Source organism: Mustela nivalis (assembly GCF_964662115.1).
Source record: "Mustela nivalis genome assembly, chromosome: 3".
NCBI classification, from domain to species: Eukaryota; Metazoa; Chordata; class Mammalia; order Carnivora; family Mustelidae; genus Mustela; species Mustela nivalis.
The window spans coordinates 169,756,141-169,770,157 of NC_139022.1; the positions used below are offsets into that span (position 1 = coordinate 169,756,141).

The window sequence follows — 14,017 nt, forward strand, 5'->3', positions numbered from 1 at the left end:
TGAAGATCCATCTTCTCAAAGACCTTTAATCTGCTGGCCTCCTGTCATGGAAATGTCACTGCTAATAAGACTTTTGTGTCCTGCCTCCACAATGAAAAATTTAGCTTGAATATTCAGCTCAGGTGGATTCCTTCAGGCCCTCCCCGAACAAGCCACAGAGTACGGCAGGCTGGGCTTATACTAGAGTGTGGGACGCGCTCCCCTGCACTCTCCGGAGCGAGCCTGAACAACAGGGAATGGCCCATTCCAAGTCCAGGTAGGTACCAAGGAGTCATGAAAACAACTAGATTCGATGATTTATTGAGAAAAGAAAAATGAGTTTTGCAATGCAGGGCAACGGACATCACCCGTCCTTCAGTTTCTCTTCTCAACTTCATTACTTTTATCCTGCCCCAAAGACTTGTCAGACTGTTGCCTTAAGGACAGTGTAGGAGTTTCAAGCAGTCCTTCCTTCCTCTCTCTCTCTCTCTCTCTCTCTCTCTCTCTCTCTCTTTCTTTCCTTCCCTTCTCCCTCCCTTCCTTTCTCTCTCATGTCCTCCCTCCTCCCCTCTTTCCCTCCCTTACCTGTCGTTCTTTCTTTTTCTCCTTCTTTCTTCCTTCCTCTCCCTCCCATCCCCTCCCCTCCCCTCGTCTCCCCTCCCCTCCTCTCCTCTCCTCTCTCCTGTCTCTCTCCCTTCTCTCGCTCTCCCTCTACTCTCTTCCTTCCTTCCTTTTTTCCTTATGTAACACTTCATTTGGTTCAATACTGAATTGAAGTCTACAAAGCTCCTTTGTAACTCTGTCATCACCATCGTAGCTTCTGTTGTCCATGGATCGACTAGAGCCATGGTTTCCCAGCTGGGGTCTCCTCTTGCTCCTCCTTGTCCACTCCAGTTAATCCTGTATACTCTAGAAGGAATGGAAATATGATTATGCTATTCCTTCCTTTTTGAAGACTTTCAGTGCCTTCCCAAGGCCATTAAAACACCCAAGTCTTAAGATCTGCAAGGCCCCTCTGGAAAAAGGCCCTCTCCTCTGAAATTCTTATGCTCACATTACATTCTTTTTGTGCCTTTCAACCAGACACCTTCTTGGGAAGCATATTTGAAAGTCTACAGCGTGGGTATATGCAGTCCCCATTCCCCATAGGCAGCATCAGGCTCGTTCTCAGTATTTTGGCCGAGCATGACTGCCCACGTCAGGCGAATTTCAGCGGCCTGGTTGTAAAAACAGAGCACCCTCAGAGGTTATCTCATGTCTCATACACATTTGTGTCTCAAAAACAATGAAGAGGGTCAGAACAGGTGCAGAAGTTTACTTGTTGATTTTTTACCCAGACTCAACACTTGAGTCTGTTTCACTGAAATCAGATATTGAGACAAAAATGTTCTTCACAGGTATGTGAAGAGTAAGTTGTGACAATGTGGCACTCTCTTTCCATTCATGCCGATGAGGTGTGCAGAAGCCGGGATGTCCCACAGCTGAATCTTACATGAGTTATACTGGATGTCCTTCTGGTCCTTCTCGGTGACGTGCTCTTTTCGGTTTCAAGTTCTCTGTGTGTGTCCTCTCTGCGTGGAATGCTCACCACGCTAGCTCTCCTGCCTGTCCTCTTCATCTAGATAAATCCCGCTCATCACCCAAAGATCTGGATGAATCCCTTATTGTGGCTACCACCTTCCCACTCTAACCTGCAGTGGGCAGACATGAGTGCGGACATCATCCCAATGTTAAAGCTCAGAGACCTGGGAGGTGACAATTACTTTGGGAATGCATCGTGCATAGCCGGATATTCAAAATGGAGGAAGAGCCTGTATTACTGACTGAAATCGAACTTCGGGTGTTTTTAAGTCAAAGAAAACAGTTTAACCAGCACCACTCTCGCTTTGGCCCAAGTCTTTCTCAAGTCTCTCTGACTTAAGGAAAACCCTGACTACAACTGTTTTGTGTTTCTCCAGAATTGGAAGTGGGGTCCCGCCAAGGCCCACCTCACCAAAGCTCACCTTACCCAGCCCCTGGAAAGGTTAAAGGTCATGTTGCACCTGTAGCTGGGCTCTGATTATTACGTGAGAGAGATTCTTCTGGGGAATCTCATTGGGTAGAGAAATTTGGGTTTTACTCCCATGAGGTAGGAGAAGAAAACAGAATAGGAAATTTTTCTTTGAGGGAATCCAGTTTTTACCAGAGGGAGACCATAGACTAAAGATCACAATAGTATTTTATTGGTTAATTATTTTACTTTGTTGGAAAAGGGGCTATGTTTTTACGTGAAATATTTTATATGGTTGATAATATAGTTGACAAAGTCTGTGATATTGTGAGCATGTATTTCAGTCAAAACAAAACTAATGGTAAAGGAGATGAGCCCAAAATGGAAAGGGATTCTAAGAATGATTAGGAGAATAACTATGGACTAAATCTTTAAAATATTGACTAACTTATTCAGTAAATATCTAATATATTTTATTTAATTAGAAGTTATTCAGTAATTATCCATTGATAAGTATCTATTAAATCCCAGGTGTTGTGCTGCTTATTTGATTATTAGAATGAATATACATTTCCCTTAAAGCATCCTGAATAATACAGTTTCCTAATATTTTAAATTTCTTATGTACCATGAAGTAGCCAGCGTATAGAAACAGGTTCCAGACAACTGGTCAGCCAACTTGGGTTCTGGTCTTGAACTGTGTGATTGTGTGTTGGCAAAGAACACACAGCCTCTCTGGTATTTATAGAGTAGAGATACAATAAGGAAAATGTCTCTGTCCTATTTCCCAGGCAGAGTTACTGTGAACATCACTGAGACAATCTACCAAAATGAATTTTGGGAGCCACCCTGCATCATAACACATGGAGGAGTTAGGATCCGTTTTGGTGACTCCTGTACTGTTTTTGGCAGGCCCGCAAGTACATCATGGACTCCATGGGAGAGCGCTATGCAGAAGGAGTTATCCTGGACTTGGAAAAAACGTGGGAGGAATCTGATCCACGGACACCACTCATCTGTCTCCTGTCTATGGGCTCGGATCCCACGGATTCCATCATTGCCTTGGGGAAGAGATTAAAAATAGAAACCCGTTATGTGTCCATGGGCCAAGGCCAGGAGGTCCACGCACGCAAGCTCTTACAGCAGACCATGGCGAATGTGAGGCCAAATGTCTACTTTTAGGTTATGTTGTTATTACAGGTTAAAGAATAGCAATGCAGAAAAGAACTTATGAATCATTAAGAGTTAAAATTTATGTGCTTTGTGATGTTCACCAAACAGGGAAAAGTTTAATATTCATTGGAAAAATGTTCATGGAACAACATACAATTTTTTTCTGCGGAGCCTTGACTTATGGAAAACTTACCCAACTAGAGCATCTTATTTCACAACAAATTTGCATAATGCTAAGCCCCACTCTAGATCCCAAACCCTCAGTGTGAGGGGGAGGTCTACAGCCTTACTTCCTGTGCCTTACACTCCAGGACCTCAGCTATGCTTCCAGTTCTGCTTTTGTAATGCCCAGCACTCCAGAACCCACCACAGCATGTCTTTCTTGAGTTCCATAATGTATAATCTGTGCCTTGGAGTCCCCTAGGCTTAGCCCAGACCCCAGAGGCCAGGAATCTGCTGTTACCCTGTGGTGGTACCAGAGATTTTAGGAAACTTCGCTTATTGCTTTCCAGACTGGGGCTTCTAGAGCCCTTTGTGGCTTGCAAATTCTGTAGCATGCAGAATATGCCACGCTCAGGCCTCACTGGGGAGCTATAAAGTGCTGGAAATCACATGATAATCTTGCTAATAGGATAGTCAAGTCCAGAGCTGAGGCACTTCCAGGGACTTAAATTAACTGAATGCACAAGGTCTTCCATTTCTTCTCTAGAATTCCATCTCTAGGACAGGACACTAATGCGTTTATGCTGGTCTAGCCTTCTCTGGAGTGTCCAACTCTGTCTGGATGAACCCTTGCCCCGTTTCCCTCTTCCTCCACAGTTTGGCCAGGCAAGTGGGGCAGAATGGCTTGGCTTCATATTCCTACTGGAGAACATGCAGTTTTGATCTAGATGTCTTTCTGGCCTTCTTTTTTTTTTAGATCGGACCCTAATCCTCTTTCCCTGAGTCTGAGCTCTCCCCTGCCATATCTCAAAACTCCTTCTGTGCCCCCCAGGGAATCTCCCTGCTGAGGACAGACTAGCTATCTTCACACCACTCTTAGCCTCCAACCACTAGGCCCACCACGAAACCACTGGGTTCTAGGTCCTGGCCACTGAATCTAGAACCTCACTATTTTGCCGCAGTTTAGTATCTTTCCTCTGGTCTAGAACTGAGCCCACTGGGTTTTAGAACCTCCATATTTACCTAGCACCTCTTTTATCCCCAAGTACAATATGCCCCACCCCCAGTTTTCTTGAAGGTTGTAGGGAGGCTCACATGTGTGTGCCTTGTCTGAGCACTTGCTATGCAGTTAGGAGGGCGGCAGGGGTGGACTGAAGTGTATCCAGAGATGAAAACATGCATCTATACTTAAGAATGCCAGATTGGGAAGGGGCACCTGGGTGGCTCAATTGATTAAGCATCCAGCTCTAGATTTTGGCTCAGGTCATGATCTCAGGGTCTTGGGATTGAACCTCATGTTGGGCTCTGTGGAGTCTGCTTGAATTCTTCTCTACCCCCTCTCCCTCTGTCCTTCCTCCTGCTCATGCTCTCTCTCTATATATAAAATAAATAAATAAAATCTTAAAAAGAATGCCAGGTCTGGTCTGACATGAAGGCTTAGTAGACTTCTACCCTGGCTTCTACCTCCTTTTGGCTTCCTCCGCATTCTCCCCTTCTTCTTCTTGGCCTCCTCCTTTTTTTCCCCTTCCTCCTTTTCACTTTCTCTGTTTCTCCCTCTGCATGTTACTGTGCTTAGAACAAAGACACCCGCAATAACAGGACACCTATTTAACTCTAATTTAAAATAAATAAGTATTTAATAATTATAGTTTCAGGCAACTAAGTTGAGTATAAATGGAATAATTTTAGCCTTCAGTTTATTCATGTTTTCTGTTTAGTAGTTTAGTAAATCAAGTAAAAGAAAAAAAATGTTATTATTAGCATGCTTACAACTTGTCAGAGATACTAGCTTTTTTAAAGTTTTGTAGGAAAGATTGGAGGCAGGGCACCGGCTGGCTCAGTCACTTGATCTTGGGGTTATGGGTTCGAGGCTCATGGTAGATTTAGAGAGTACTTAAAAAATAAAATCTTAATAAAAGAAAAAAAGGAAGGTTTGAGGCACTATGACAGATTGAACTGACTACCCAACAGTAGCAATGTGGATGATCTCCTTAACATAAAACATTTAATACAGAATATGGTAACCCCACAGAAACAGCCATGGAGAACAGATTCCAGGGGAGGGTTGAAACAGCCCACTTCTCACCTCAGATTCCCCAGCATGCTGGGAGACAGAGAGTGGCTCAACCCTTTTTGTGGTTGTTATGTTTTATATCTAATTTTTTTTTGAATTGTGAACGGTGCCAGTTGAATTTTTCAAGGGACAAAAAATAGTTTACTTATTCAGCAGTGCTATATACTCCTCAAGAAAATAGAAGGGGATATGTGAAATTTCACAGTGATCCGTCTTATACCAAGATTTTAAATTTGGTGCTTGGTTTGTTTCTCGGAAAGAGAAATAACTCGGGCTGCACTAGTCAAATCAAAACCAGCCAAAGTTACAGAGTCAAGAAAACAACTCAAGATTATGATCTGGATATTATAGATCATTCTAGCAGAAATATTATATAGATTAGGTGTTAACTAAATTATTACAACATGATCTAAAATATTGTCTCTATTGCTTTATACAAGAAACATTCTTAGGCTCATACCATGTGTTATACAAAAGATAAGTCTTATTTTCTAAGGCTCTTGTTCTTATAGTATGTAGATTCTCCCACTTTCTAGGTGGTGGACATCCTGCCCAGAAGTTTGGGAACTCCGTGGGAGAAGGGATGGAATAGGTCTCGAAACTGAGTAGGTAGCCTTTCTTTCACCTGTCTTCAGTGAGGTTCCTAGACCCTCAATGTGCTGATGGCCTCCAGTCCGGCCCTGTCCATGGTACCTTCCAAAGAAAATCAGCTTTCCCTCTTTCTTTAAGGGAGGCAGGAACCGGTTGGAGGGCTGGGCTTTTGGTCTCTCATGTGAGCCCATCTTCTCCCCCACTTCCACAGGAACATCTCACCACACGCTCTTGTGTGTTTGGGGTTATGTGGCATAAATCCGGTTACTTCTCAGCTTTCCTTGAATGCCAGTTGAGGATTTAGCTTTCCTGTTTTAAATGTTACTGATACTGTCTTCACCCTCACTGTCCTTGTTCGTAAAAACTCATGCCTCTAAAAATGTCCCTTCTTTGTACTTCTCACGGAACCTGGGAGGAAGCTGAGGTACATGGACGTTTCACTCAACCACCTGTACAAGGCAGTGATGTTATCTCTTTTGGCACCAACTCTGGTTATTTTCATGACTCCTACTATATATTATCAGTTGGCGTGCTAGTATGCTTTGGGACAAATGCATGGAAAAAGAAAAAGACACACTTAACCTCAACTCAACGTCATTGTATCTGTAGATTTGACCTGGACTGATTTAGTGGTTAGTGTGCTTCTCTGTTAAATTTTGATTACCTACTTTCTGAAGAATATATTAACTTAAATCTCTGGGTGCAACAGGAAATAGTGTCTCATTTCCATTTACTGTTGTTGACTTAGGGAGGATGGGCACTTCTGCAGAACTGCCATCTGGGACTCGATTTCATGGATGAGCTAATGGACATAATTGTAGAAACCGAGATGGTACATGATGCTTTCCGCCTGTGGATGACCACCGAAGTTCATAAGAACTTTCCCATTACGCTCCTTCAGATGGCCATTAAATTTGCCAATGAGCCTCCACAGGGCCTCCGGGCAGGCTTGAAAAGAACATATGGTGGTGAGTCGAGGGGACTTTTTGTGCTTAAATTTGTTGTCTTAAAGAAATTGCAAAAGCCATAAGTCAAGATAGAGCTGTAGTGAACTATACTATTATTTACCATGATGAGGAGAGGACAACACCTTGTCACGCCCCACATGGAATACGTTCTGGTGGCCTTAGGACATCAAAGCTCATGGTCATCCACCTTGAACTTTTCCTGTATTCCCTGGATTGCTCTGCTTTGGCCTGTGCTCTTCTCCAGCTAGACACCCGCCTTTCTATGTTAACATTATTTTGCCATTTATGGTCCTTCATGCTCCCTACCTAAAGTTGGCCAATAGCCTCTTGCAAAAGCAGAGGCTGAATTCAAGTTATGACCTGCCTGCGTTTCATGAGGCCATCTGAACACTCTACAGTTTTTATTGAGTTGCTAACAAGGCTCAAATGCTTGTCAGGCTGCGAGATAATGTGGGAGTAAATAGATGGGGAAGGATGAGGGTGGTAAAAAAATTCTAAGTAAAAAATATACAGTTATATATATGTAATATAAATACATAATAATTATAATAATAATTTTTATTATGTTTTGTTAGTCTCCATACAGTACATCATTAGTTTTTGATGTCATATTCCATGATTAATTGTTTATGTATAACACCCAATCTCCATGGAATCCATGCCCTCCTTCATACCTGTCACCAGGCTCTCCCATCCCCCCCAACCCCCACCCCTCTAAAACCCTCAGTTTTTTCTCAGAGTCCGCAGTCTCTCATGGTTTGTCTCCCCCTCCAGTTACCCACCTTCATTTTTCCCTTCCTTCTTCTAATGTCCTCCATGCTATTCCTTATGTTCCACCAATAAGTGAAACCATATGATAATTGCCTTTCTCTGATTGACTTATTTCACTTAGCATAATTTGGGGAATATACTCAGGTGTGGTGGGCTTCTAGATACACTGTCTTAATTGATACTAAATTGTGAGTAGTATATACTGAAGTTCATTGCAACTTGAGTACAGATTCCAAATAATAATGATAATAAGAGCAATAATAAATAATTAGTAATAGTAGTTTTAGTAGTAGTATTTATAATACTAATTTATAATACTAATTTTAGTAGTAGCATTTATAATACTAATAATAGTATTATATTAAATGATGTTAGGTTACTAGTAATAATAAATAATATTAATAATAGCATTTGAAATACTAGTATTTTAGTAATAGTACTGCCATCCTTCTTCTACCTCTAGTTTATCCCCACAATATCTTGTCAGACTGGCAGGAACTTGACCCATGTTAAGTTAAGTTAACCAGCCCCCAACCTCCTCGCCCAGTCTCTTTGCAGATTTTTCAGCAAGAAACACCCTCTGGACACCCAAAGTTAAATTATAATTGTCATATGAATGTGATAAAAATAATTCAAGATAAATGAATTTTACTATCAGAAATTTACAAAAATAATAATGCATAAGTGTAATAAGAAGTCAAGGGGTGTGAGTGACGATACAGGTTTTCGCCCCACCGGCCATGACAGGTGTGAGCCAGGACCTGCTGGACGTAAGCACCGCAGCCCAGTGGAAACCCATGCTCTATGCGGTGGCTTTCCTGCACTCCACGGTCCAGGAGAGGAGGAAGTTCGGTCCCCTGGGATGGAACATCCCCTATGAATTTAATCAGGCTGACTTTAACGCCACCGTGCAGTTCATCCAAAACCACCTAGATGACATGGATGTCAAAAAGGTACCGTGTGTGCGCCACCCTGTGCTGTCAGTTCCTGTGGGCACAGGGCCTTCTGTTCACACACTTGCCCAGCTTCGGGACGGATCCTGTGACAGTGATGGCCTTCCGTGCTTGCATAGTCCTACCTTTAAGTCGTGCCAGCTGGGGTCACACTTGCCTCTGGATTTCAGATGAAAAAAAAGGAACCAGTTTTGTTTATCTTTGTATTTCTCAAAGCTGAGCTGAAATTACATGCAAAGCAAAAGGGTTGAATTGGTGCGGCGGGGGGTGAGAAAACTTGTTTTTTAGAATCCTAAAAAACAAAAATGAAAGTCTAGGTCACTTTTGAAGCATGTGTTTTTTAAGGAGCTGCCTCAGTATTCCCCAAATCTAGCTTTTTTTTAAGTTGAAATTAAAATATGAAAGCATAGGAATGCACCAAAGGGGTCGATTTCAAATCATGTACAGGAGCTTTGAGTAATCCTCAAGGTTTGTCTATGTCATTTTCTTCCTGCACTTTTAACATGACTGATGAAGAATGAATGAATGACTTTGGTGACCACAAATACACAGCTGTTGCTTCGTGGGGAAAACCAGGATGAACCAGGTGATCAGTTCTCCACAACGGTTCTGTCCATGTTCGCAGGGCGTCTCCTGGACCACTGTCTGCTACATGATAGGAGAGATTCAGTATGGAGGCAGAGTCACCGACGACTATGATAAGAGGTTGCTGAACACATTTGCTAAGGTCTGGTTCAGTGAAAACATGTTTGGATCAGATTTCAGCTTTTACCAAGGGTATAATATTCCGAAATGCAACACAGTGGATAACTATCTTCAATATATCCAGGTTTGTCCGCTTCAGAATTATATGCCTAGAGCGCATGTCTACAGCCTAGTGACCTAGTGACCATTTTGATATTTATTTGCACTGCAAACACTGCTTTTAAAATAAATTTTAATGGTGATACATACTCTCACTGTAAGTGCTTTCTTCATATGTTTCTATCACCTAATGATTACAATGTTTGTATTTGTTCTGAGTGTGGGTTTTGTATGAATTCCCTCCCTTCCTTCTCTTTTATTCTTCGTGAGGAATATTCTTTGGGGATACGACAGACTGGATGGATTTTAAACTAGGGAAGCTACGTAAGTCCCTGGAAACTCTTGAGATCTCAGCTCCTTGTGGTAACAGGGCGAAGGCCACATGAGGACTCATCCTGAGATCTCTGGTTCTCAGTCCGGGCCGGATGGTAGAATCTGAGGATCTTTGGGAGCCTTCTTGGCCGTGGGGAGCTGTCTTGTCAGTGGGCTAGCAGCAACCCTGTCCTCTGCTCCCTAGATGTCAGCATCCCCCATCCAGTTGTGACAACCAACCATGTCTCCAGACATGCCAAATGTTCCCGGGAGGCAAAATTGCCCCTGGCTGGGAAGTGTTGCTCTCAGAGGGAATCTGGTAGATTTTGACAGGAAATTTGAGGAAAAGATCTGATTTGTGTTTCAGGGTAACTACATTTTCTGTCTCCATACCTTGAACTCATTAGATCATTATTTAGAAACCTCTTTTGGGACTCCTGGGTGGCCCAGTCAGTTAAGTGTCTGCCTTTGACTCAGGTTGTGATCCTGGGGTCCTGGGATCGGGCCCCTACTTCTCCCTGTCCCTCTGCTGCTCCCTCTGCTTGTGTCCTCTTGCTCTATCTGTCAAATAAATAAACAAAATCTTAAAAAACAAAAAGAAATCTCTTTGCCTCTATCTGAGATTCATCTCAGAGTGAACAAACTAAAACCCAATGGCCCCAAAGGGCTCAATTTATCAGTACATTTAGAGGTTCTGTGATATATGAATGTAATGAGTTTATCGTACATTACCACCTCTACACTTGTATTAATTCACATCAACAAATACATTTGTCTTAACTGCTCTATAGATGTCTTTAAATCATTAGCACTGAATACAAAAGTGCCTGTGAAGATATAAATTTAGATATGCCCGTACATGCATTTATTTACATATACTTCATTTCACAATGAACTTGAGTTTGTTCATGAGAAGACATTATGTAAAAAGGAATAAAATAAGGGAGGAGATTGCAGGAAAAATAGGAGACAATAATGAAGTTTAGGATACAATTCACACATTGAAACCAATGTCAAATTTAGGTACTTTTTTTTTCTTTCAAATAGCTGTGTTCTTCTCCTGCTTATGCTTCTTCGGATCATCTCTTGCTGTCTGCCTTTCTCTCACACTGGGTCGCTCTCGGTATTCCTCTTTTCCTAATCTCCATCTTTCTCCCTGGGAGAGTACAGTTCCCACCTGTGGCCCTTTTTGGGCCATAGTTGCTAAAACTATCATTTTCTGGTACCTTAAAACTATCATTTTCTGGTACCTTAAAGCACAGAAACCATTAGTTATATCACATTTATTTAAAAGATTGGTTTAAATTAGACCTTCAGAAAACAAAATACTAATCCAGAGCTTTCTTTCTATTTCACATTTTCTAAAACAAGACAGTGTCTCTGATTAAACTTGCTGGAGGTGTAGACAGTAAGGACCCCTGACCTTACTGTGTTTCTCAGTGTTCATCCTCTTTCACGTCAACATTTGACTCTTTCCTGGAGAAATTATTGAGATTGAAGCCTGACACTAATAAGACATATTGTGTAAATGCTTATTTTTTTGGTGGTGGTAGGGATAGTATTTGATGTTATTTATTTACTTATTTATTTATTCATTTTAAAATTCGAGTATAGTTGACACCCAATGTTACATGATTTATTTCAATAAAAACATTTCTTTCCTAAGACTGTATAATCTAAGGGGTGCTTATGTCAGCAATGTGGGCTAATGTGGGGTACTTGTTGTTCAGAGCTTGCCTACCTACGACAGCCCTGAGGTGTTCGGACTGCATCCCAATGCCGACATTACTTACCAGAGCAAGCTGGCCAAGGATGTGCTGGACACCATCCTCAGCATCCAGCCCAAGGACAGCTCCGGGGGAGGGGATGAGACCCGGGAGGCTGTGGTGGCCCGGCTGGCCGACGATATGCTGGAAAAGCTGCCCCCCGACTACAGCCCATTTGAAGTGAGTTGACGTTCTGACTGGATGTCAGCAGTGGGAAGCATCTGTTCGGTTGGTGGGCGTGAAGAGTAAGGAAGGAGGGCAAAAAATGATTTTTCTGAAGCTAAAAAAAAACATTCAAAAACTCACTTCCTGAAGAACCAGGAAAAGAAGTTTTTAAGTCTATAAATGTGATCATTTTGAAATAGAAACAATAAAGAACCCTGACAAGAATGTTCATGTTCGTGACTAGGTTCTAAGTGTATACCGATGGGTTAGGATTGCTTTTCTAGAACTTTCCTTTGAGGTTCTTCACATTGTCATTCGTTCAAAGGGAAGTCATGTATTTTGAGAATCAGGCACCCGGTCAATGAAAAAATATTGTGCAATTTAATGCACATCTTAAAATTCAGGCCATCCTAATTTCGGGAAGGTTTTATCAGTAACTCTACAGCTTCATGGGTTTTGAAAATTGATTTGTCTTTTTAATATGTAAGTGACTTCTAAGCCAAATTTATTATTAGGAAAGTTCATTTTTTAGACAGTTTAGCAGATGTTAGTGAAAAGATTTACCCTGAAAACATTTTAAAATCTTAGATAAAAGCACCAGTGACTAACTTTCCATGTAGTTTTAGCAGATGCCCCGGACTAACCCTGTAACACTTCTGTCACAGGACCCCCTGGCCCTTTATATATGTGTGTGTATATATATATATATATATATATATATATATATATATATATATTGCCCTTCTTTACCTGGTTTTCAAAAAAGAAACCTGCAGCATTTTGTTTCTTTAACATCTTATTATTTTTCCACAAAGCAGACCATTTTGGTTTCTGGTACTGTACACTGAACTCAAGGACCCATTACCAAGGGAATAATTTCCCCTTGAGAAAACTGATCACTTGCTTGGAGAAAATCAATACCATTATCAGCTTTCATAAGCACCTGTCGTTGTAGTATCGGGAGAGAGGTCATTCATATCTAACAGTGGCTGAAATATTTATGAAGCAATAAAAATATCTAAAAATGGAATAGCAGTTACATAAATAAACATGGCAAGTAATGGGGTTTAGGAGAGCCTCCTTCCTTTGTCTGTGTTGCCTTGGGAGAAAGCAACTCAGCCCAGCAGGATAGCTGATCCATAGAAGACGCTCTCGATAAGTACTCGTAGGATGGAAACGGGTGGGTGGCTGGGGGCGAACGATCGGATGGATGCTCTGATGGAAAAAACCAGAAGCTCTGAAGACAGGAGTCTAGTCTTTTGAAGCAGCCAGCAGGATGGTTGTGTGCATGTACACATCTGTTTTTTGTGTGTCTGTGTGTGTTTTGGCCAGTCTTAGGCCAGCAGGTACATGAGCATCTCCCGACGAGCGCCACTGCTGTGTGGAAGGCTGCGTGATAGTGGTCATGCGTCCGTCTTCTTCTGGGAATGAATGGCTGCCTGTTCTCTCCTGCCTGGGACAGGAAGTCAGCTGGTCCACCCACAGATGTGTCCTTTTGTGTTTCTCCTTTGTTTTCTGGCAGCGAAAAAAAAAATTAAAAGCTTACCATTAGTGGAATTGCACAATCAGGGGCCTTTCAGCAGCCCCAGGGAGCCAGTTACATAAATAGCCGTCACTGTCACTTTTTTTTTTTTAAGATTTTTTTTTTAAAGATTTTATTTATTTATTTGACAGAGAGAGATCACAAGCAGGCAGAGAGGCAGGCAGAGAGAGAGAGAAGGAAGCAGGCTCCCTGCTGAGCAGAGAGCCCGATGCGGGGCTCAATCCCAGGACCCTGAGATCATGACCTGAGCCGAAGGCAGTGGCTTAACCCACTGAGCCACCCAGGCGCCCTGCTCTCACATTTTGAACATGTGCCGACTGTCTCCATGGCAGGTGAGAGAGAGGCTGCAGAAGATGGGGCTGTTCCAGCCGATGAACATTTTCCTCAGGCAGGAGATAGAGAGAATGCAGAGGCTGCTCTCCCTGGTCCGCAGCACCCTGACCGAGCTGAAACTCGCTGTCGACGGCACCATCATCATGAGCGAAGATCTGGGAGATGCGCTGAACTGCATGTTCGATGCCAGAATTCCTGCTCGGTGGAAGAAAGTACGGTCACGTCTGCTCCCCGTCTCCCTCCTCACTTTATTGTTGTCGGTAGTCCGGACTGGCAAGGGGAAAGCAGGAGAGCGTCGTTTACTTAGAAGGGTTCTGTTTTTTAGGGACAAGTCCCCCAGTAGGTCTGTAATTGTAGCATTTAGTGCAGGAAGGAGACTACTTAGCACTCCCACGTATGGGGCATTCTACTAGGCCATTTGTATGCATGATTT

The 14,017-nt window shown here is 42.4% G+C and overlaps 1 protein-coding gene across 1 annotated transcript in view; it reads left to right on the forward strand.

The window, feature by feature from the left end:
- DNAH5 (dynein axonemal heavy chain 5) overlaps positions 1-14,017 on the forward strand; it is a 215,567-nt gene that overhangs the window by 188,174 nt on the left and 13,376 nt on the right. The window contains exons 71-76 of the mRNA XM_082725156.1: positions 2,882-3,127; positions 6,718-6,937; positions 8,456-8,661; positions 9,287-9,490; positions 11,508-11,723; positions 13,584-13,796. Of these exons, the coding sequence (XP_082581282.1) occupies positions 2,882-3,127; positions 6,718-6,937; positions 8,456-8,661; positions 9,287-9,490; positions 11,508-11,723; positions 13,584-13,796 (1,305 nt within the window). The remainder of the gene's footprint in view (positions 1-2,881; positions 3,128-6,717; positions 6,938-8,455; positions 8,662-9,286; positions 9,491-11,507; positions 11,724-13,583; positions 13,797-14,017) is intronic.